At 36.6% G+C, this 26,319-nt stretch overlaps 1 protein-coding gene across 9 annotated transcripts in view; it reads right to left on the reverse strand.

The window, feature by feature from the left end:
* The window catches only part of Octbeta2R (Octopamine beta2 receptor), a 733,310-nt gene that overhangs the window by 7,721 nt on the left and 699,270 nt on the right, over window positions 1-26,319 (reverse strand). For all 9 annotated transcript variants that reach the window (XM_067762597.1, XM_067762595.1, XM_067762596.1 and 6 more), the window contains 2 exons: window positions 20,939-21,318; window positions 8,408-8,585 (listed from right to left, as the gene is read on the reverse strand). In XM_067762597.1, the coding sequence (XP_067618698.1) occupies window positions 8,408-8,585; window positions 20,939-21,318 (558 nt within the window). The remainder of the gene's footprint in view (window positions 1-8,407; window positions 8,586-20,938; window positions 21,319-26,319) is intronic.

The raw sequence follows: 26,319 nt of genomic DNA on the forward strand, positions 1-26,319 counted from the left end.
CGACCTTTTGTCCTTCCGATCGGTCGTTAACACGATAACTTGAGCAAAAATCGATATATCTTTACTAAACTTAGTTCACGTACTTATCTAAACTCACTTTATGTTGGTATAAAAAATGGCCGAAATCCGACTTTGACCACGCCCACTTCTCCTATAACGAAAATTACGAAAAATGAAAAAAATTCCATAATTCTATACCAAATATTAAAAAAGAGATGAAACATGTTAATTGGATTGGTTTATTAACGCAAAATATAACTTAAGAAAAAACTTTGTAAAATGCGTGTGACACCTACCATATTAAGTAGAAGAAAATGAAAAAGTTCTGCAGGGCGAAATCAAAAGCACTTGGAATTTTAGCTTGACTGTTCGTGGTATTACATATATAAATAAATTTGGGTACCCGACAGATGATGCTCTGGGTCGCCCTGGTCCATATTTTAATCGATATCTCGAAAACGCCTTCACATATAGAACTATTGGCCACTCCCTTTTAAAACCCTCATTAGTACCTTTAATTTGATACCCATATCGTACAAACACATTCTAGAGTGACCTCTGGTCCACCTTTATGGCAATATCCCGAAACGGCGTGCACCTATAGAACTATGGCCCATTCCCTTTTAAAATACTTTTGAATACCTTCCATTTGAAATCCATGTCATACAAACACATTCCAGGGTTACCCTAGGTTCATTTCGCTAAATGGTGATTTTCCCTTATTTTGTCTCCAAAGCTCTCAGCTGAGTATGTAATGTTCGTTTACACCCGAACTTAGCCTTCCTTACTTGTTTCTCTTAGCTTATTTCCGTTATCACTACTTCAGTAATGTAATGCCCGCAAACTATGGTATTGCAAAGAGCTAAGTTTGATCGGATTACCAAAATCTGTGGAGTTCTGTTTGTAATATTTTGCAAGTTAGTTAACTAGTTTGTTTTGGAAAAACAAAGAGATTTCATGAGAAGATTTTATTCTTCAAATTATTCAACTCAATTGAGTTGAAACTATATCACATTTTAGAAAATTTGCTTTGACTTTATGAACCATAAAAGGGGTTTATGGTGAGAACTTGTTTTAACTCGTTCTCTAACTTTTTGGTGACACTCCTGGGGTTCAAGGGGTTGATATGCGCAGTACAAAGCTTTATAGCTTCAGAGCTTCACAAACCCAATTGTCAACTTCCCCTACGTGAGGGAAATCCTGTTTCAAATATGAACACATGTTTAGAATATAAAGCTGTGGTTCCTCATGGCAGTAGGGGTAGAGGAAGGGGGGGGGAGGGTTTAACCGTTGCCGAGATTGGTGTTTGTAACCGTAATGTACCGTTTCTATATCCGGCAAAGGACCATCAAAATCGATAGCACACCCCAGTATATTCATTTCTATTACAACAGCAACAACATGAATACACTCCTATTTGGACATCCCAATTTTATTTTTATAAATGACCGCATAAGCTGAATTAAAAGTACTTTATACTATGAAAAATTTACTTGGATGCATTCCTAAAAAGTGCCAGTAGCTGTTGGCTTCAACATGCCTTTTGGGTATGAATATTTTACCAAACCAAACTTCTCTTTGGAAACAGCTGTCAAATCCGTCATTTGCATTGCTTCCTATTGCAAAGAATAATTAACTAAATTCCACGAAAACTGTTGCCATATAATGTTACTAAATTTAGTTAGATTCCTTGCAGAAATTTACACTAAACAAATTTGAAATTTCTTGTTAGAACTACACTCTTTGAGTTCTAATGTTAAAGCAAACGCACACTGGAGGAAGAAACTAAAAGCAATTTTGCTCATTGCCAAAGGGACCAAAGTTAGTTAAACAAATGTTATCCCATTTCCTTCAATAACCTTACTGTAACCGAAAAGAAAGTGTATTTTAGGAAAAACTTATGAGAAAGAGGAAAGTTATATAGATCTCGTAGAGTTGATTTGTTGTCAAATATATGATTAAAGCAGTGTAATTTTTACCGAAATCAGTAAGAAATATATGCGAGGTGATATAATTAAGTTCCTGAAATTTAGTTAAGTTTAAAAACTGCCATCATTTTTTCCTTCGTCCTCATGTGCCTAGACGGAGGAATCTTGATTTTAGTTAGAGCTCAAACTTGAAGTACATAGCTTGTTTTGTTTGTGTTTTATGCGTAATATATGCAAGTAACTTTGTTTAGGGCGTAGTAAAAATGAGTGACATATGCTACAAGGAACTGCGAGTTAATTTTCAGTGTAATCTGGCCAAACACCCTTGGAAATGGTCACTGGAGACGAGAATCTCAAATTTGAGTATCACCATGAGATGCATAACCAAAGTCAGCAGTGAGTGGAAGTGGCCAATGAAAGCGAGCATGTCAAAATCACATCTGAAAGCAATTTTGATTATGTTTTTATTTTTGTAAATTTCTATGTGCGTGTTTTGGAAATGTTGCGAGCACGTGTTTTTCGCGCGTGACACGAACTCAAAAGTGGTGGCTTAATCCTGCATCACGACAATGCATCGGCCCATTCCTTGGTCGCAAGCAAGAGGTTTTAGAATACAAGGGTATACCGACGATGCCTCACCTTTCCTATATCCCCGGTCTTGCTCCCCGTGTCTTTTTTTTTTTTTTTTTTTTTTTTTTTAATGGACGTTGTGGCAGCGCGCTGCCCTCAAGTGGCCCAATGAAACCAGGCTAATCCTGTTCACGCGATCGATTTATATATATATATAATAACTTTTTTTTTTTTTTTTTTTTTTATTTTGCCGAGTCTTTGATGGGCAGCGGTTTGTCAAGCGTCACGATCTGAGACTGCTCAGCTACAGAAGAAATTTCATCAGCCAAGCGTAATACTTAAAGAGAACAGAAGCAAACGTATTATACATTAATTTAGAGAGGTGAGAACAATCTTTTTTATAGAAAAAAGGGAGTCCGAGCTATCAAATGTGTTTGAGTGAGAGTTATAATCTTGGCATAAACGCCGAAAAGGTTCATTTTGTTCGAAATTCGTTCTACATTGTTTCAGCAGAAGAGGTTTGAAGTGTCTCGATGTACGAGAGGGAACGCAAAAGTTCACTTCATTCAGAAGGAATGGGCTCGAAATTGATCCATTTAAAAGTTTTGTCATAAATATCACACCAAGCATTTCCCTTCGACTAGCAAGAGTTGGAAGATTGATAAGCTTTAATCGATTAGTATAAGGTGGAAGATTAGTTAAAGAGTCCCATTGGAAATTTCTTAAGGCAAATAGTAAAAATTGTTTTTGTATTGATTCGAGACTGTCTGCATGGACTTGATAACGCGGATTCCAAATTATCGAGCCGTATTCTAATATTGGCCTAACTAATGTTGTAAAAAGTGCTTTAGTTATGTAAGGGTCGTTAAATTCTTTTGACCACCGTTTAACAAATGCAAAAACACCTTTACCTTTATTCACTGTAGCATTAATATGAAGATTGAAACTAAGTTTGGAATCCATCATGACTCCCAAGTCAATAAAATTATTTACAGTTTCTAGACTATAGTTGTTAATTGTATATGAAGCTGGTGGCGAAACTCTCCGAGAAAAACACATGAATTTACATTTTTTGAGATTGAGCGGCATATAATTTACATTGCACCAGGTAACCAAGTGATTTAAATCCATTTGAAGCAAGGAATGTTCCTCAACCGAGGCACATGATTTGAAAAGTTTTACATCGTCTGCGTACATCAAGATTTTTGAGTATTTAATTGTACCAGATATATCGTTTATGAACAACAAGAACAGAATCGGACCAAGATGGCTGCCCTGAGGAACACCAGAAGAAACATTGATGACCCCAGAAAGTGTATTTTTAAAGATTACTTTTTGCGTACGATAACCAAGATACGAAGAAATCCAACATATAAGACGGGGTTGAAAACCGAGTTGACTGAGCTTATGAATAAGTAATGGGTGTGATACTTTGTCGAAAGCTTTACTGAAATCGGTGTAAATTACATCAGTGTGAAGGCCTTTTCTAAATCCATTAGAAACGTGGGTGGTAAATTCTAGTAAATTGGTGATAGGTGATTTGCCCTTACAGAACCCATGCTGCGAGCTTGCAATTATGGGGGAAATAGGGAATGTTAGGTGGTGGGTAACAATAGCCTCAAATAACTTTGGGATAGCGGATAACTTTGCTATGCCCCGGTAGTTTTCTATTGAAGACCTGCTTCCATTTTTATGAAGCGGAATAAGAAAGGATTCCTTCCATATTGTTGGGAAAACGCCATAAATTAAAGATAAATTAAATAAATCTGTTAGCGGCTGATAGTTGTTTGCGGCACATTTTTTAAGAAAGTGTGTCGGGATCCTGTCGGGGCCGTATGAATATGATACTTTTAAAGTTTTTAAATAAGATAATACATCTTCTGAAGATATAAATGGAGCTCTGATTGAATAACATGAATCAATATGGTATGGGTATTCATTAGGAGGAACGTTGGTCTCAATAGAGTAATTTGATTTGAAAAATTCCGCAAAGAAGTCGGCGATCTCTTGATCATCGCTGGAAATATTATCTTGGAATTTCATGGATGATGGAAACCCTTTCACCCTGCGTTTAGAGTTTACGAATCCGTAAAATGCCTTCGGGTTGCAAGTTATATTTCTTTTCATTTTACAAAGATAAGCTTTGTAACACTTTTTGTTCAATTGAAAATACTTGCAGCGTAGAATCGAGTACTGTAAGTAATGGTTATGTAAACCCGTCTTTTTGAACAACTTGAAAGATCGAGACTTTTTATTCTTTAAAATTTTCAGCTCTTTAGTGAACCATACTTGGCTTGTATCGGAATGTACACAAATCCGCTTAGGTACGTATTTTTCAAAAAGACAGTAAATGGTATTGTAAAAGTGAGAAACGCTTTGCTCCACATCAGCATTAAATGTTGGCCACACTATTCGAGATAGATCACGATTTAATTTTTTAAAATTGGCCTTCGCAAAGTCGAAGCGATAACTGGAGTCGTATCGTTTATTTCCGCTGTTACAAGCATAATTTACAACTTCGTAAACTATTTTGAGGGAAGGGTGGTAAGCATCTTCAGGTTCAATAATGGGTTCGCATCGACTAATGGAATATTTAGATTCATCATCCACAAAGGCTAAATCCAACACTCTTCCGAATTTATTCGATTGGATGTTGATTTGTTGAAGGCACAGCTCAGACATTCCGTCTAGAAATTCATTGTTGGAAGACTTTGACGAAACTGGTACGATATTAAAGTCAGAGATGCACCATGATATGTGTGGCATATTGAAGTCACCCAAGACAATAATGGAATCGGAAGGCTTTAGCATCGAATTAACAGTTCTTAGCAAGGAAATGTGATTCATATAAACGGACAGTTCAGAAGATGGCGGGATATAACAGATGGCCAAATAAATGTGGATATTTGCTAGTTGTGTGCGTATGCACAAGAACTCAGTTGTATCGGTGGCGGTTACGCAAATCTCTTCAGATGGTATTGAAGAGTGTACAGCAAGCAGAACCCCACCTGCAACCCTGTTCAGGCGGTCATTTCGATATATCTGGTAGTCATTACAGAGGATCTCTGAGTTAAAAACATGAGGTTTCAGCCAGGTTTCGGTTAAGGCAATTATATCGTAGCTTGAGTTAAATGATTTTAAAAACAGTTCTGTTAACTTGGTGTTTAAGCCTCTAACATTTTGGTAAAGTATATCTAAAGCAGATTTTTCGTTCAGTTTTTTGACTCAGTGTTATTAACAGGGATCTTTGCCAAGTTTGGAACACTCTTATTCCGCCTATATTCAAATTCCCGCACAAGTGCCCCATTATCGTCTATTATTTGAGACGAAGTCTTTTCTTAAGTAAACTCAACATGGCAGCGAACAGGATCTCCAAAAAACTTTGAACATGGTTCTAAACGGGCTTACTTACGAGTGCTATCAAGTTTGCTCACAATTATGGGAGGAACGTTGGAACCTTTGTGTAGAGTGAAAAAGAGACTTTTGTGAAGGTCGATAGTAAAACTTTTCCTAAAGCTTCATTTTCTTGTTTTTTATTAATAGATTCCCGAAACTTAATTGCCGCATTTCGAATTTCATATCTGGATGTTGGACTGGCCTTCAGACCCGCCACTAATAAACTGCTTTCAACTAAACAGGGAGTAAAACCCTCGAAGGTAACTTTTTTTTCTGATGACATCCACGATAAATGTTTTATGGAATATGATTAAGGGGGAATATATCTGGTACTGTCAAAAATAAATTGATTTTGTGATGTCCAATTGGTTTGTTTCTTTGTACAAGACAATACTCTCATCACAGATACGCAATGATAAGGGTAAAACAGTTGAAGATATTGGCCTAGAACAGTAGTCAGAAAAAGAAAAGTACTTTTACACTAACCTTTATCTTGAATCGCTGCGCCCATCCAGACATCAAAAGCATTTAAAAGAATTAACTGCCTGAATCGGCAGAGAAGATATCTTTAATGAAAAAATCGTTAAATGCAGGGTCCTTTGACTTCACTTGTGAAGTATGATTCCTACTTAGCTAACAAATACTGAAAGAGCACGAAACAAAATTGATCAGGAAAGGCAACAGTATTCTGGATGTATGTTATTACTACGCTAAATATCGAATGTTGCAATTACCATGTAGAAACCACAATATTCATACGCCGATGTCGGTCGAAGCAAGTGTGCCAAGTGGCACAAGGAAAGTTTGATCTCGAGATGTAGGTCATGAAACATACAGCTAATAATGAGGCTAGTAATTTCAGCTCGAGGCTGTTTAAAATAGTGCAAGTAAAATTATTCTAGAAATCGGATGGGTAATGGAAGAAGAATTTGTATATGAGGGACAATGATACAGAGCATGTTTTAGTAAGGAGAGCCCTCAGCTATCCTTGTAAGACATCGACAGAGAAGACGAGCCAATTACATAGAAACCAGTTCGCCTTACATCGAATAGAGTATGAATTGAAATTGACGCTTAAATCGGATTGATTGAACTTTATTAGAATAGCTTTTGAGCTGATAAATCGACTACTGATCTGGTTTCTCAGATATCTTAAAATTAAATATATCAATTGCCTATTTTTGACTAATAAGTTTTAGAAATCTAGCCATTCGAGACCAAGTGAGTATTTAGACGGGCCGACTGCCCATAGTCTTAAAAACTTGAAACTTATGCCTGGAATAGATAATTAGAGTTGTATATCTAAGCCGCAGATGTATTGTTTGTAAATCCATCACAGACCTCGCTAGTATATTTCGTGCCCTCGAAAGTTTTTCTATTAACACCTATAATTGTCAAAAAAGGAAGGCGAGGGCCTGAACATATTTGAGAGAAATGTGTGGAGGAGCAATTGATCTCACTTTGTGATCACAATTGGCTTCAGAAATTGAGTATGATTGGCGCTAATTTCTAAACAAAAGGGGTTAGTCGCTAATTAATGAGATGAGTTATATATTTACAATGAATATTCTAAAGAGCCACATAACACCTTCATCACAAGAAAACAACATCTATCGCATTATTCTTTCCAGTTTCTTCGCCTAGTGTAACTTGGAACTCTCACTAACTAAGTTCTTGGTGACTTCATTTATGAAATAGACGAAGCAAATACACGTACTACTGGTTATGGTATAAACTGTCCGGCACCCAAAACTACGGGTTTTACGTTCGATAATGAGCTACATTTCTATTAGCATTTAGTTGCAATTGCACCTTTAGTTCAGAGCCGTAACAAAATTCTCAAGTTCGTTGCTGGCAGTACAAAAAACGCCGCTAGCTTCTTTAGTCGCTTCGTCGGCAAAGTTTTATGCTGAAAAACGCCCGGTGAATGACGTTCTCAGTTTTCAATATGCAAAACTAGTAGTAGCGGCTAGCAATTTTCTTGTAGGAGATACGCTAAACTCTTATTTATCTAAAATCAGCTCCGACATACTCTATTTATGTCCTCCATATAATGTGTCACCACATGAAACCAATGATCTTGTCAATTGTAATGCTGAATCAACGACACTAAATCTAACCCTATTGAAACTGCAAATTGGTTATAACTTTCCTTAGAGAATATTGATGAATATTTGAGAGTAATAGCAGCTTGTGGATGGAGCGAAGCAATGCCACAAATAGAGGAATGCCTTTTGACCACCACAAGGTCTAATTAAAAAAAAAGTTCAAACAATATTTTGCCAAACAAGATAATCCGTGGCATTCAATTTTGATATGAGAGTACAAGCAAACTTTCGAGAATTTTTATATCGGATTGGAATTTTCGTTTTGATAATTCCATCTACCGCTAAAGAATGACTGTTTAATTGGTACTTAAGAAATCCTGTCAAAACTATTTATCGCGCCGCTGAAAACTGAGGGTTTATTGATATTTGGAACTGACTATTACATTAGGTTTTGTTCATACTTACCAAAGAAAGAATGGCAGCCAACAGACTATGAAAGTTCCCATTATAATACCCAAAGTTCTGGCAGCCTTGTGTTCTCTTTTCATTTTGATTAAATGTTTATCTTTTGTTGGTGTATGATCCTGCTCCACTTCATGCAGCGTCAAAGTTTTCGATGAACCCGAACCACTTAACGCTTCACCTGTGACAACGCAAAGTAAATCAATCAATGGGAAATATTATACAATTAAAACAGTTTTAATAAATGAGCTTGATAAAAAAAAAGCAAAAAACATACGAAGAGATATGTCGATTTCAACGTAATAAAAATCTGTTTTTGAAAAACTTCAAATTTGATAGTAATTTGCAACCAATAAATCAGCATTGAGTTTTGTTGCGCACAAAAAAGTAAAGTTTACGATTTGGCTTTGACCAGCTTGTTTGAGGCTTAACAAGTTAACGATCAACAAAAAAAAAAAAAAAAAACGCAAAAAAGTTACAAATGCAAACATATTGCGTTCGTAGATTTTTTTTGGGCTGCTTAAAGGCAAAACGAACCTATAACTTGCTGTGCCTTTTTTCATTTTGTTAGCCGTTTTTCATTGTTGATTTGCTTTGCACGTATGTCTGTGCCACATTGTTCACATAACTAGGCTGTTAAACCGTTGCTGATAAAAAAGTTTTCCGAAATCGCTATTGGAATACAAAATTTTATCTGAATGCTTTAATGTTGCGTATACGCCATGGTGTTCCACAGTAGCGCATTCCTATTTATGTTACTTTCGTGTTAGCAATTGCTATATTTTCTAGGTATTTGCTACACTGAAAGAAATGGAGCTAGTAAAATCAACAAATCGGTTCTGTTGTTCTTGATTTAACGGAAATTCGGTGAAATTGATCGAATAATGGTTAATTCGACCGAGTTCTTTGTCAAGCGAACAAATAAGTTTAGTCATTTCAACGGAAGAGAAATTGTCGCTCTTAAGTTAACAAAATTCTGTAAAATTGACAGAGTCCTAATCAATCTAACTGATGTTTTTGTTGTTTGATCTCACTGGACATTTCAACAGCGATCACCAGTCATTACATGAGCAAATTTCAAAGAGAATTTTTCGCTCACTGCGCTCTCTACTTTGTACTTATGTATGCTGTGTACTATATGTATGCACATATTTACGTATGTATATGGCGGCTGCCGTGGTGTTATGGTAGCGTGCTACGCCTACCACAACGAAGACCCTGGGTTCACACCCCGGGCAAAGCAACATAAAATTTTAGAAATAAGGTTTTTCAATTAGAAGAAAATTTTCCTAAGCGGGGTCGCCCCTCGGCACTGTTCGGCAAGCATTCCATTTGTATTTCTGCCATGAAAAGATCTCAGTGAAAACTCATCTGCCTAGGAATGCAACATAGGTATAGGTACTTTCGTACAAAGCTGTCGCAACAACTTTTTTTGTTTATTTGACTACTAAAACGGTCAATTACTAATCAACGATTTGTGCGCAGTTGATTCAACATCTTGTTGCGATGGATAAAAATTGACAGAAATTTCGGTTGAATTAACCCGTATTTCGGTTGATTTTACCTGTCTTTTTCTTTCGGTGTACAATTACTGTTAATTGCTTGTAGCGTCTTCATATTAAAGTTTCTTAGAAATATAGGCTTATTTCCAACTTAGTGAATTGCCAGCATGAGAATACGCACAATTAATTCCGCTGCTTTGTGTATTCCAAAAATTATACTAAGTGGTCCTGCAGATACTTACTGAAGTTGCTGAATTCAGGAAATTTAGTTTTAAATATATTTAATATTCCAGGTTCGAGTTTGAGCCCAAAGCCAAAACAATAACTTTTTCGTTGGTAATTATTAGTGGTATTCTGTGTAGATTCCATAGAAAGCGTAGAAAGTTTTCCATTTTACTGCCGAAAGTTTTCTACACAAAACAACAAAATATATTTGTGGGAATTTTTCTACGGTTTCTACACTTTCTATACTCAACACAATGCACCATTTGAATGGCAAATTTATAAATTTGAAAAATTTATTGAAAACTTATATTAAAAATTAAAATCAAGAATTTTTATGCGCTGCAGCTTCTAGTAATTTTTCATTGCAGAAAATATGCATTTACAATCAACTAAACAACAACAAACTTCGCCGTTAATTACATTTTTAAATTTAAAGGAAAGTGCTTGTGCATTCTCTGTGTGTGTTAATTTAGCTTAAACAAGTAAGGAAGGCTAAGTTCGGGTGTAACCGAACATTATTTACTCAACTGAGAGCTTTGGAGACAAAATAAGGGAAAATCACATTGTAGGAAAATGAACTGAGGGTAAACCTGGAATGTGTTTGTGTGACATGTGTATCAAATGAAAGGTGTTAGTGCTTATTTAAAGGGAAGTGGGCCTCAGTTGTATAGGTGGAAGTCTTTTCGAGATATCGCCATAAAGGTGGACCAGGGGTCACTCTAGAATTTGTTTGTACGATATGGGTATCAAATGAAAAGTGTTAATGAGTATTTTAAAAGGGTGTGGGCTCTTAGTTCTATAGGTGGACGCCTTTTTGAGATATCGCCATAAAGGTGGACCAGAGTGACTCTAGAATTTGTTTGTACGATATGGGTATAAAATGAAAGGTGTTAATGAGTATTTTAAAAGGGCGTGGACCAGGGTGACACAGAACATCATCTGTCGGGTACCGCTAATTTATTCATATATGTAATACCACGAACAGTATTCCTGCCAAAATTCCAAGGGCTTTTGATTTCGCCCTGCAGAATTTTTCATTTTCTTCTACTTAATATGGTAGGAGTCACACCCATATTGCAAAGTTTTTTTCTAAAGTTATATTTTGTGTCAATAAACCAATCCAATTACCATGTTTCATCCTTTTTTTCGTATTTGGTATAGAATTATGGAATTTTTTTAATTTTTCGTAACTTTCGATATCGAAAAAGTGGGCGTGGTCATAGTCGGATATCGGGGATTTTTTACACCAATACAAAGCGAGTTCGGATAAGTACGCGAACTGAGTTTAGTAACGATATATCGATTTTTGTCCAAGTTATCGTGTTAACGGCCGAGCGAAAGGACAGACGGTCGACTGTGTATAAAAACTGGGCGACGCTTCTCCCGGTTTCGCCTTTTTTCACAGAAAAGAGTTATCGTCCTAGAAGCTAAGCCCCTACCAAATTTTACAAGGATTGGTAAATTTTTGTTCGACTTATGGCATTAAAAGTATCCTAGACGAATTAAATGAAAAAGGGCGGAGCCACGTCAATTTTGAATTTTTTTTTTTAATTTTGTATTTTGTTGTACCATATCATTACTGGAGTCGAATGATGACATAATTTACTTATATATTGTAAAGATATTAAATTTTTTGTTCAAATTTGGTTTAAATTTTTTTTTAAGTGGGTGTGGTGTCGTTCTCCGATTTTGCTAGTTTTTATTAAGCATACATATAGTAATAGGAGTAACGTTCCTGCGAAATTTCATCATGATATCTTCAACGGCTGCCAAATTACTGCTTGCAAAACTTTTAAATTACCTTCTTTTTAAAGTGGGCGGTGCTATGCCCATTATCCAAAATTTTACTAATTTTCTATTCTGCGTCATAATTTCAACTCACCTACCAATTTTCATCGGTTTATCCGTCTTTGCTAATTAATTATCGCACTTTTTGGGTTTTTCTAAATTTTCGATTTCGAAAAAGTGGGCACGGTTATAGTCCGATTTCATTCATTTTAAATAGCGATCTGAGATGAGTGTTCAGGAACCTACACACAAAATTTCATCAAGATACCTCAAAATTTATTCAAGTTATCGTGTTAATGGACTGACGGACGAACGGACGGACATGGCTCAATCATATCTTTTTTTGATACAGATGATTTTGATATATGGAAGTCTATATCTATCTCGATTCCTTTATACCTGTATAGCCAACCGTTATCCAATCAACGTTAATATACTCTGTGCGTTCTGCTCAACTGAGTATAAAAACGTGAAAAATATTCTAAACTCTCTGCGGATACTGAGAAAATTGCCCTACTGTGTTTTTATACTCAGTTGAGCAGAGCTCACAGAGTATATTAAGTTTGATTGGATAACGGTTGGTTGTACATATATAAAGGAGTCGAGATAGATATAGACTTACATATATCAAAATAATCAGGATCGAAAAAAAATTTGATTGAGCTATGTCCGTCCGTCCGTCCGTCCGTCCGTCCGTCCGTTAACACGATAACTTGAGTAAATTTTGAGGTATCTTGATGAAATTTGGTACGCAGGTTCCTGAGTACACATCTCAGATCGCTATTTAAAATGAACGATATCGGACTATAACCACGCCTACTTTTTCGATATCGAAAATTTCGAAAAACCGAAAAAGTGCGATAATTCATTACAAAAGACAGCTAAAGCGACGAAACTTGGTAGATGAGTTGAACTTATGACGCAGAATAGAAAATTAGTAAAATTTTGGACAATGGGCGTGGCACCGCCCACTTTTAAAAGAAGGTAATTTAAAAGTTTTGCAAGCTGTAATTTGGCAGTCGTTGAAGATATCTTGATGAAATTTGGCAGGAGCGTTACTTCTATTACTATATATACGCCTAATAAAAATTAGCAAAATCGGAGAAGGACCACGCCCACTTTTAAAAAAAAAATTTTTTTAAAGTAAAATTTTAACAAAAAATTTAATATCTTTACAGTATATAAGTAAATTATGTCAACATTCAACTCCAGTAATGATATGGTGCAACAAAATACAAAAATAAAAGAAAATTTCAAAATGGGCGTGGCTCCGCCCTTTTTCATTTAATTTGTCTAGGATACTTTTAACGCCATAAGTCGAACAAAAATTAACCAATCCTTTTGAAATTTGGTAGGGGCATAGATTTTATGACATTAACTGTTTTCTGTGAAAATGGGCGAAATCAGTTGATGCCACGCCCAGTTTTTATACACAGGCGTCCGTCTGTCCTTCCGCATGGCCGTTAACACGATAACTTGGGCAAAAATCGACATATCTTTAATGAACTTAGTTCACGTGCTTACTTGAACTCACTTTATCTTGGTATGAAAAATGAACGAAATCCGACTATGACCACGCCCACTTTTTCGATATCGAAAATTACGAAAAATGAAAAAATACCATAATTCTATACCAAATACGAAAAAAAGCATGAAACATGGTAAGGTAATTGGATTGTTTTATTGACGCGAAATATAACTTTAGAAAAAAAATTAAAAAATGGTTGTGACACCTACCATATTAAGTAGAAGAAAATGAAAAAGTTCTACAGGGCGAAATAAAAAACCCTTAAAATCTTGGCAGGTATTACATATATAAATAAATTAGCTGTATCCAACAGATGATGTTATGGGTCACCCTGGTCCACATTTTGGTCGATATCTGGAAAACGCCTTCACACCACTCCCTTTTAAAACTCTCATTAATACCTTTAATTTGATACCTATATCGTACAAACTCATTCTAGAGTCACCCCTGGTCCACCTTTGTGGCGATATCTCGAAAAGGCGTCCACCTATAGAACTAAGCCCCACGCCCTTTTAAAATACTCATTAACACCATTCATTTGATACCCATATAGTAAAAACATATTCTAGAGTCACCCCTGGTCCACCTTTATGGCGATATCTCGAAAAGGTGAACACCTATAGAACGAAGGCCCACTCCCTTTTAAAATACTCATTAACACCTTTCTTTTGATACCCATATTGTACAAACAAATTCTAGGGTCACCCCTGCTCCACCTTTATGGCGATATCTCGAAACGGCGTCCACATATGGAACTAAGGGTTACTCCCTTTTAAAATACTCATTAACGCCTTTCTTTTGATACCCATATTGTACAAACAAATTCTAGGGTCACCCCTGCTCCACCTTTATGGCGATATCTCGAAACGGCGTCCACATATGGAACTAAGGATTACTCCCTTTTAAAATACTCATTAGCACCTTTCATTTGATACCCATATCGTGCAAACGCGTTCTATAGTCACCCCTGGTCCACCTTTATGGCGATATCTCGAAAAGGCGACCACCTATACAACAACCACCACTCCCTTTTAAAACCCTTATTAATACCTTTAATTTGATACCCATATCGTACAAACATATTCTAGAGTCACCCCTGGTCCACCTTTAGGGCGATATTTCGAAACGGCGTCCACCTATAGAACTAAGGCCCACTCCCTTTTAAAATACTCATTAACACCTTTCGTTTGATGCCCATATTGTACAAACATATTCTAGGGTCACCCCTGGTCCACCTTATGGCGATATCTCGAAACGGCGTTGAAAGATTATTTTTTGATTTGGAATGGTATATAGAAAATTTTAGAGACACCTGCCATAGTTGCCCAGATGGGTCCAATTTGAAGGTAGCTAAGCTGATTCTGGATTTTTTTTATTTTGTTGGCCTGCGATATTTGTAGTGTACACTGAAAAAAAAAAAAAATCCAATAAACGTGGAAGACAACATATACCATAACAAAAATTAATATATGCTATTTCACCACAGAAATCCATTCCTAAATCTGGACAAGTAATTTTCTTAAATATGAAAACTATTTTTTTACTTAGCTAGAGACATAACTTTGATTATTGAGATAAGAAATATATTAATTAAAATCGCACATGGCGATGGTTACAAGGAAAATTTTTCTGAATTTAACTTCTTAATCAGCTAGCTTTTTGAGAGCTGAGTTTTGAGCTCGAAATATCATATATTCGTACCTATGTAAACACAAATGCCTCTATCAACTGCGCCATATGAATGCCCCGCTGCATGCTTTGTAATTTGTCTCTATACGCAATTAGGTTCATATTTACTTTTCGACTTTTGGTAGTGGATAGTTTACGCTTTTTATTTTCGCACGGCCGCTGCCCTGTGGTGGTGACGTGCCCGGCTACTACATCGAATGATGTCCTGGAATCGAGCCCCGGAAAAAGCAACATCAAAAACTATAAAAAAAATTTTTTTTTGCAATTAAAAAAAAAAAAAAAAAAAAAATGTCTATGTCTGGTTGCCCTTTGGCGGTGGTCATGCAAGGCTTCTCAGTAAAAAATTATTTCCCTTAACCTACCACACGTATTCGGCGGCAAACAGGTAAATCCTGTTCTATCTATTAATTGAAAAAACAATTTGGAAGAGAAGCTCAGCCCTAAATATCCTCGGAGGTAAATTGAGCCAAGTCCTAATTAATTTTTTATATGAAATTTTGGAAATTGATTTCAGTAGCACGCAATTTATAAAGCTTTACTGAGTAGTTTACGCACCCAGAGGGGATCTAATTTAATTTGCATAGAAGCGTGCTGACGGCGGCCGCCATGGTGTAATGGTAGCGTGCTCCGCCTAGCACACCGAAGGTAATGGGTTCACGCCCAGGGAAAAACAACATCAAAAATTTTAGAAACAAGTTTTTTTCAATTAGAATACAATTTTTTTAAACGGGATCGCCCGTCGGCAGTATTTGGCGAGCACTCCGAGTGTATTTCTGTCATGAAAAGTTCTCAGTGAAAACTCATCAGCCTTGCAAATGCCGTTTGGAGTCGGCGTAAAATAAGTAGGTCCCGTCCCACCAATTTTTAGGAAAAATTAAAAAGGAGCACGCCGTAAATTGAAAGAGAAGCTCGGCTTAAAATCTCTTCGGAACCTATCGCGCCTTACATATTTTTTAGAAACGTGCTGTCCTTCGGTTTGGTTAGTGAGCATGCTACTACCACGGAGGCCTCCAAGTTTTTTTATTGCTATTTTTGTCATATAATTTAACAGAATTATCTAAGTTAAGTGATTAGGGTTTTCTACTTAGTTTAACAACATCCCACCTGATACAGACTCTCATTAATGTCATCTCAAACCTTCTACATGCCCGATTAAATCTCTGTTTTAATAAGGATCCAGGAAGGCCCCTCAAATCGCAATTGCCCATCATAACAAAGTAGATGGACTTCAAGCTTGAGGTTCAGACATAACCCTCCTTTGGGGAACCGAAGGCTAAGTCAGAAAAATATGTGACCGAAAACATTTTTCTTTTGACATGGAAAAGGGAATTGCTGACTTATGTGAATTACTGAGTACGATTACCCTTTATATCCAAAAGTTGTTTTAATTTTGGATTTGGGTTTGTGTAAACTAAGTTTTCTCATTTCTACATAAAAAATAAATAAATAAATGTAAGGCGCGATAACCTCCGAAGAGATCTAAGGCCGAGCTTCTCTTCCAATTTGCGTCGTGCTCCTCTTGATTTTCCCTACAAATTGGCCGGACGGGACCTACATGCTTTATGCCGACTCCGAACGGCATCTGCAAGGCAGATGAGTTTTCACTGACAGCTTTTCATGGCAGAAATACACCCGGAGCGCTTGCCAAACACTGCCGAGGGGCGACCCCGCTTAGAAAAATTTTCCTCTAATTGAAAAATCTTATTTCTAAAAATTTTGATGTTGCTTTGCCCGGGAGTTGAACCCACGGCATACGGTGTGATAGGCGGAGCACGCTACCATCACACCACGGTGGCATTAAACAAATTTGGCCATAACAATAAAATCAAATAAATAACAAATTCACAAATTTTCGGGTCGCCGAAAAAGGCAATAGTAAAAGTGTCAAATTGGCAAATGTAAAAAATGTCACATTCACAATGTTATTGTCAACGGATTGCTGTCACGCTGTGAAAATGGTTGTAAATAAATAGAAAAAGAAATTTAGCAGGCAAACTAAAGATTGGCCCATCAAATAGTAGTCACAGCGAGCCAAAATTTATTTGAAAAAAGGGTTGCAACGACCTTCGAGCTGCTTCTATCAGCATGGCTTTCTTGTAATTTGCCCATATCTTTTATATTTAAACAGATTTTGAAATATATAAATATCAGGAGCATAATATCCCATAAATTATTTTTAATAAATTTGCGGTTTCGTTACTCTTTTAGAAATGAGGACTCGAAGTAAGTATGTGGAGATCTTATGTCGGAATTTGGTAGTGTTGGGATTATGAATGGTCGATATTTGGTCAAATCGGGATTTCGTCGTGTCGTGGCTATGAACTGTCGGGATTTGGTAGTGTGGGGAATGTGAATGGTCGGTTTTTATCCAGTCGGGATTATGTGTTTCGGGATTTTCAAGGATTATGTTATACACCTATAAATAGATAGAAAAGGCTTCTCAAGTCACGGGGTATGGAACAAAATTATTAAGGAAAAATTTGTCTAACCGGATTGACACCGGCTTGGTAAGCTCTGACATACAAAGTTTTGCTGCTGGACTGAATGGTAAGAACAGTAAGAATCATTTCTTGATATATGATAATCTGAGCTGTGCAATTTTGATTTTGTAAACCTGTAACAAATTGTTACTTTACATTTTTAATATGCTCTTATTAACTTGTCCTCTATGGTAGCGTGCTCCACCTACCACACCGTATGCCCTGGGTTCACACCCCGGCCAAGGCAACATCAAACTTTTAGAAATAAGGTTTTTCAATTGGAAGAAAAGTTTTCTAAGCGGGGTCGCCCCTCGGCAGTATTTGGCAAGCCCTCCGGGTGTATTTCTGCCATGAAAAGCTCACAGTGAAAACTCATCTGCCTTGCGATGCTGTTCGGAGTCGGCATAAAACATGTAGGTCCCGTTCGGTCAATTTGTAGTGAAAATCAAGAGGAGCACGCAAATTGGAAGAGAAGCTTGGCCTTAGATCTCTTTGGAGGTTATCGCGCCTTACATTTTTTTTCTATATAACTATCTAAGTAACTATCCTTTGGACTAAGAGCTGGTGGCTTTCCTGCAGAAATAATTGATTTAAAAAATGACCCGGTTGAAATAAGTAGTCGATTAAAAAAGTATTATATTAAAAAAGTACATGGTTCTAAGAAGTACCCGATTCTAAAAAAGTACACAATTCTTGGAAATACCCTTTTTATTGCTGTTATCGACGTGGAAGGAAATGGTGGCGCAAATATTGGACGTTTACGTCGATCGTGTCACGCTACCGACTGTAAGTCACCCAAAGATCTTAGGGTAATATTCAATAATACTCTGACCTTCAAGGTGCATGCCGCAACGAAATCCTCAAGTCGCTTTCCGGAAGCCACAAGGTAAAAGGCCGGTCGCTCCTGAGCTACGTGTCACCAATTTGGTCTCCTCGTCTTAAAACTAGATACCTAATAAGGCGGCGGTGCTGTCAAAATGCTGAACTCAGAACTGCCACGGGATGTCTACATACATATGTCCCCTGAACACTACTTACATAGTGAGACCAAAGAGCTCGCTAAACATTAAGGAGCACAACGAAATGCTGAGCAGGCAGTTTTTGATAAACTGTCACAAACCAGAACACTCTAGTATACAAATACTTGCTCTATTCCCAACTCCATGGGAGTTAGGGGAGCATCTAAATAAGAACTATGACGAGATCCACCACCTACCAACATAACCCTTTGCTCCAGACAAGCATAAGGAGGCCCTAAGTAAAATTTACACATAATCGGTAAACGCCTTTGCCAGGACGCGCCCGGTGAACCCTGTTATCAATATACAATACCTCACTCCTGCGGAAGAAGACACTAGTCCTAGACACTTGCCCAACTTCGTTTTGGATACTGAAACCGGTACAGAAGCAACCCAGACATACGTAATGTATGTGCTGCATGCGATTTATACCCATTTGATATCAAACATCTTCTCAGTTGTAATGTGGAACCTACGCCTCTAACATCAATCTCCCTATGGTCCGCCACTGTTGAAACTGCCGGTTTCCTTGGACTCTAGTGAGAGGACTTTGACGACAATATGTTAGTGGTCGTGCCTATTAAGTGGGCGTAGCACTGTTAACACAACAATAAACAACCCTGTTCATTGAAGTTCCAGGTTCTAAAAAAGGAACCAGGTTCTAAAAAGTACCCGGTTCTGAAAAAGGTAGCCGGCTCTTAAAAAGTACCCCATTCTGAAATTACCCGGCTCTAAAAAATTGCCCCAGGTGACAAAATGACACGGTCATAAAAAGTACTCAGTTCTGAAAATGAACCCGGCTTTAAAAAATACCCGGTTCTAAAAAATAGCCTCTTCTAAAAAAGAATTTAGTTTGCGTGTACCGGGTTCAGAAATGGTATCCGGCTCCTGAAAAGTACCCCGTTCTGAAATAACCCGGTTGTAAAAAACTACTCCAGGTGTTAAAAGACCCGATAGTAAAAACCCAGCCCTAAATAAAAATACGCGGTTGTAAAAAATTCGAAACCCCTGGATCCGAAAACTATTCGCATTTAAAATAGTAACCGTTTGTTAAGGAAATGTTCGGTTCTTATACGTCAACATTTGTTGCTCATTTTTTCAATAGTGTTGTGCCGCTGGTAAATAACAGTATTGTAGGAAGATGAGACAACTATGCACATATGCACACAATAACAAAGAGCTCATTTGGCATTTCATAAAAAACAGGCACAAAGCCAATATGAAATAGTAATAATAGAGAAGTAAATGAGCTAAAAGTATAGAACCTGGGGGAAATATGAGAACGATGTAATATAGGGAATAGTCAATCAGTTTGATTTTAAAACAATATAAGTGAAGTACGCGAATAGTTTCAATTGTAAAATTCTCACATCAGAGTAGTGCTGTAATTATATAGAATATTTTAGTGTATTGTGACGAATATTAGCAACACTAAGGCATACAATCATCTCTAAGCCGATACTACACAGTTGCTTGTATCTATATAAACAAATCAATCATTATATCTACACATATGTACGTACAAGAAGCGGAGAGATATGCACAAACACATGCATATATCTGAGATTCTCACAAAAGTATGGAATCAACCGTCGATGTATCACTCGCATATACACGCGCATATGAGAAGCTATAAACGTGCATCTGTAGTTTATAGCTGGTGAGTTTATAGCTGGTAAACAAGTAGTAAATTCTAGAAAGAGAAATGCCTAGAAGTATGCCGACGCGGAAACCGAAGAGTACAAAAGCAGCTCCCGCTGAGGCATGGGCATTCAGTTTGATTTAAGCACGCTATTGGCTGCGAATTACAAGTGTTATTGTGAAGACTTTAATAAAGACCATTTTGCATTATTGAATATAGGAGTTATTTATTCAACAGTTTAGCGATACGAACGTTAGTAAAAGGTGTGAAATAAGCGGATTTCCCCTTAATTCTTTACAGTATTAATTCGACAGTTCAGTGACTCACGATAACAGAAGTCGTAGATTCATCGATCTATTTCCAGAAATTCTCAAAAGTTTCATAATTAAAAAAAATTTGTTTAAAATAAATTTAAAACAACAAAGAACGCAAAATACTAGAATTATTAAAAAAAAAAGTGGGTGCTTTGTGTTATTTTTTTCGTGAATTTGAGCGACTGGCGCTTACTTTTGCAATGTACATTTTCGTGTTAAACTAAAAAATTGTGAACTATAATTTTATCACGATTTGATAATAATCATATTTCAAACACCAGCAATACTTTCTATTCAATCTATCTTGCGGCTCACTTTTGGTTTTTCTTTTTTATAACAAAACATACCTGTGTTATTGCTTGCCACACCGCGAGTATCGACCGAATGTCTATGCATCAACATCGCATTTCCATGACGCGCCATCATTTGCTTTTCTTGACGATTCGCTTCTCGAAATATTGCCAAATATGTGAATATCATAATGGTACATGGAATCCAAAACGAAATGGAACTCGATATCACGCAATATGGCTTATTAACAATGAATTCACAACGATCTGGATGCCGTTGAACAAAAATCTTATGTTCCTCTGTTGTATACCAACCGATGAATATTGGCAGGAAGGATAGTAAAGCTGGTGAAATCCACGTATTCAATATCATAATGAAAACGACACGTTTTGTCATACTAATCGGGTACTTGAGCGGTTTCACAATTGCATAGTATCTGCGAAAAAAAGTGTAAAAAAAAGAAAATGTGATAAACGAAATGACGATAGAGCAGATTCAGTTGAAAGCAGATAAATGTTGTCAACGCGGTATTGAGTATTGAAATTTAAATTTTTTTGTGCAGGTTTCATATCTGCATATGTGCATGTATATACGTAGAAAATCATAATTGTATGTGCGGAAAAGGCAATTGAGCCACTGGGCAATCCACCTTGCTGAAGAAAGGGGCACAGTACGGCATTAATGCTTATCGGAGCAGGACAGTTGGTAGACACACTTCTCCCAACAGCACAAGAGACTGGGCAATATATAAATTGAAGAGAATCGCATTATTTCCGAACTAGAACCCGGGCGGGTAAGGGGGCTTAGAATATTCCTGCGGAAGGCATTCCTGGGCGCAGCCGTGGTGCGTGTGGTAGCATGCTCCGCCTGCCGAACCGAAGATCCTTGCTTCAAGTCCCGTATAAAGCTAAAATCAGTAATTCAAAAACGTTTTTTTTTTTTAATTAGAACATAATGTTCCTAAGCGTTGTTGCCCCTCGGAAAGTATGTGGGAAGCACTCCGAGTGTATTTCCGCTATAAAAACCTTCTGCATTTAATAGATCTACCTTCGTGCTGCCATTCTGTGTCAGCATAACATATGTAGGTCCTGTTCAGCCAATTTGGGAGAGAGATTAGAGAGGAGAACGATGCAATTGTACACATGTTGAGCAGGGGAAGCTCTGGCTACCCCGGGCCCCTCATGGAACCAGTGGGTGGGGGCCTAGAAGGTTTAATGTTGTAATGTTAATCAATCCCGAGATAGTCGGTCTAGTACCTTAACGTTGCTTTGTTACCGGAGCATGCCGGATTCATATCCGGAAAAGGGCTATCGACATCGATAATACTCCCCAAAACCTTCGGAAAGTATCAGTAAGACAACAGCAAAAACAACAACAACAACATATAAGAGTTTGCAGCCAAGGAATGCAAGAAAATATTCACGCAGTTTCTCCGTAAGGGTCCCGCCCTGATGAATATCAGGTACCAAAATTTAAGCGGTTTTGTACTGACCGGCCATAGAAACAAGTTCAGCATACCTCTGGTACAGTAATTTGATATATATATACGATATTGAATTGGTTCGAGGAGAAAGTACAGCAAACTGGCGCATAGAGTGCGACCAGTGTAGTCGGCCGGAGATCCCATCAATATTCCATGTGTCTTGGATTTATGTATTTCCTTCAAAAACTATTTTTCCAAAGAATAAGCTAATGCTGTGATAAATTCTTAAGATGCTTACTTAGCGCTAAAATAAAAGTTTAAGAATTTTTCTAATTGAAATCCAACAAGGCAACAAAAGCTCATAAATAAAAAAAAAATAAAAAAATTTTTTTTAAGTTAAACGGTTTTATTGAAAACAATACATACATGAAATAATAATAATACTAAAAGCTAGAAAATAATTAGGTAGGTCCTAGATACTAGTCATCACACTCCTCATCAATCTAGGGCGTAGATCAGACAATGAAATTTCTAAAAATGTAAGGCGTAGCGTAACCTGATTACAGTTTAGTTGGTCTTACTTATGACTATCAATAGAAATTTGACGCGTCCTACGCTTTTATTTAATTGTCTGATCTACGCCCTAGATTGTTGAGGAGTGTGATAACTAGTACCTAGGACCAACTAATTATTGTCTAGTTTTTAGTATTATTATTTCATGTAAGTATTGTTTTCAATGAAACCGTTTAACTTAACAATTTTTTTAAAATTATTTTATTTTCAAGTTTTTAGTTTTTTTTTAATTGCCTATTATTTCTCATTCTATTCAGTTCATTCAGTGACTCATTATTACAAGGACTCTTTCCTGACAATTTTTTTGCAATTTAAGTTTTCAATACATAATCCTTCCAAAGACTTTACTCTACTCTGCGCCACGTATGCTTGTCCCCCCTCCAACTCCAAAATATTTTGATGTCACTTCTACAGGAGTGTGTGTAATATTTGTTCGAAACATGAGCCAAATCGGACATCATAGATCGCTTTCTATTCATGTATGTGTTATATGTAGCAAATATGGGCCCAATCGGACCACAAATACGATTTTTTTTTAATATCTCGATCCTTGCGCCACCTAGCGGCGTTTGTTTCATAGGTCGCTTTCTATTCCTGTATGTATTATGTGTTCCAAATATGAGCCAAATCGGACCACAAATAAGATTTTTGAGAATATCTCGATCCTTGCGCCTCCTAGCGGCGTTTTTTTCATAGGTCGCTTTCTATTCCTGTATGTATTATGTGTTCCAAATATGAGCCAAATCGAACCACAAATACGATTTTTGTGAATATCTCGATCCTTGTGCCACCTAGCTAAGATTTTTTCATATCTCACTTTCTATTCTTGTATGTATTATGTGTTCCTAAAATGAGCCAAATCGGACCACAAATACGATTTTTGTGAATATCTCGATCCTTGCGTCACCTACAGGCGATCTTTTTCCTAATATTGCATTGTCACCGGGTTCTGAACTATATTCCAAGTTTCAAGCTTGTAGCTTAGTTACTTAAATTTCAAGTTACTTAAATTTCAATTACAAAATTCGTTCATAACGGCCGTGCAGCCTGTCAAGTTAAGCTAAATAAAACCGTTTAAAAAGGGCTCCTTTTATCATAGAGTAAATAGTGCACACAAAACTGTAATGAATGCTTTCGGCAATTGAGTTGAATACAAGTACGAAAATTACGTTAGCCCTTAATAGGCTTACATTTTCCGAATTCAAATCAGTTGGAGCGAGATTTCTTTGTCTATGATCAATTCAGCAAACCAGAGTGTTCAAGCATCCTCAGATATGTCTACTAAAAATGTTCAGACAAACATACATACATACACGGCTTCTTTTGCCGTTACAAGTAAGCTATTTGTAATTATGGAACAAGCTTTTAAAGCATTTGCTTACATATCGATTCGTAAATTATGTACCTAACCACAATTGATGCCTTGTCGAAACCTTTAAGCAAATTTAGTTATCTTATTAATTCAAACTAACACATAGGAAATAGCTTGTATATTTGTATGTATGTTGTAGGCTAAAGAGCAATTGCCGTTTATGCGTTGCCAAACAATTTATTAGATGGGCATGCATTGATAATATTTCAACGAATGCCTTTTTCACGTTAATGACTGCCAATTGAAGCAACGTTAATTGAACAACAAAGGAATCTACAGCTAAATGTATGAACAATTTCATTTAAGTTTTTAGTTGCAAGGTCAGCATCTGTTCGATAAAGCGGTATAGCATATATTCTTAAAAATTTAAGTTTGCTCCAAACAATAGACAAAAATTTGTTTTTTTTTTTTATTAAATGTCATAGAGGGATTCATTTTAAACGGGGATAATTTTTGTTCTTATATCGGCCTACTGATGTGTAAGATCGCGTGTTCGAATAAAGCTCAAGGCCTAAAAATAATTATGTATCTTTGTTATTGTGATGATAAATTTTTTATACCTTTCATGAACATGAAATGCTATATTAACTTTGGTCCGATGTTTGTAACGTTGAGAAATATAGAAGATAGACTCACCATTAAGTATACCGAATTGATCAGGGCGACGAACTAAGTTGATAAAGCCATCCGTCCGTCTGTCTGTTTGAACGCAGGACTAGCTCAAATTTTGAGATATCTCAATGAAATTTGGCACAAGGGTATATTTTTGTATTATATTAGACATTTGTCAGATCCGGTAAGATCCGACCACTATAACATACATCTCCAATACAACCGATCGTTCAGATAAGACGATTTTCGTCATTCCTGCCGCAATTTAGAAAGTATAAACGTGAAACCCAGTGATATATATTCTAATATATCGTAGAAGATATCCTGAAAAAATCACTTATATCGGAGCTATATATAGTTATATCCCATACAACCGATCGTTCAGATAGAAAAATTTGTGTCCATTTCTCCTTTAATTTAGAAAGTATTAACGTGATACTCGGTGATATATATTTTAATATATCATAGAAGATTTTACGAAAAAATCACTTCTATCGGAGCTATATATAATATATATCCTATACAACCGATCGTTCAGATAAGGGGGTTTTTTGCCACTTTTTATTCTATATTTATCTTAAAAATCGTTTAGGTATGTACATCTGTTCACTATATATTTCTTATCTTATACATACGATTATTTGGAGGTTACGAACGGGATAAGATTATTGTTCAGCCCCATTCATGAAAGGTATGAAGTCTTCGGTGCAGCCGAAGACAGTCCCGTCCTTACTTGTTCTTATTTAAGAAAAATTTAAATTAGAATAGAAGAAAGAAAAAATTAGACAACTGCCAAAGCTCGTTGTATAGATACATTTCGGAACTGCTAAATTCCTTCATCAGCAACGTTCCGGTGGCGCTGCTATAACCATTCAGCTATCACAGCGGTTGTTTTTTTGTCTTCATTATTTCTACTTCTATCCTGTTTCTTGCCAATTGATTTTCACAGCGCTGCGGCATCTGTTGCAGAAACGATTTGAAAATTGGACTTATCTTTTCGCAATGATGCCATAATGTCATATTCATTAACCCTTCTTCCCCATGCTCGGGGATGTACTAACAATTTCTTTGTTATAGCAACGGTGCCTAAATGTTAAAAAAAAACATTTAGCAGTTCCCGAAATGGATCTATACAAAAAGCTTTGGCAGTTAATTTTAATTTTTACTTTCGTGTATTCTAATTTATAACAGTTATTTCATTTAAGAAAACGTATATCATAAATAAAATAATTATTGTTAAGCGTTGAGTTCGACTCGAACCGGCGATTGCAAGTCAGTATGGCATCATTGCCATAAAACAAGTCCAATTTTCACATCGTTTCTGCAACAGATGTCGCACCGTAGTGAAAATCAATTGGCAAGAAACAGGATAGAAGTAGAAATAATGAAGACAATCAAACAAACGCTGTCATAGCAGAATGTGGAATTAAACCTATATTTTAATACTTATTAATTGG

The sequence above is a fragment of the Eurosta solidaginis genome, chromosome 1 (genome assembly GCF_040869045.1).
Source record: "Eurosta solidaginis isolate ZX-2024a chromosome 1, ASM4086904v1, whole genome shotgun sequence".
In the NCBI taxonomy this organism is placed as follows: domain Eukaryota; kingdom Metazoa; phylum Arthropoda; class Insecta; order Diptera; family Tephritidae; genus Eurosta; species Eurosta solidaginis.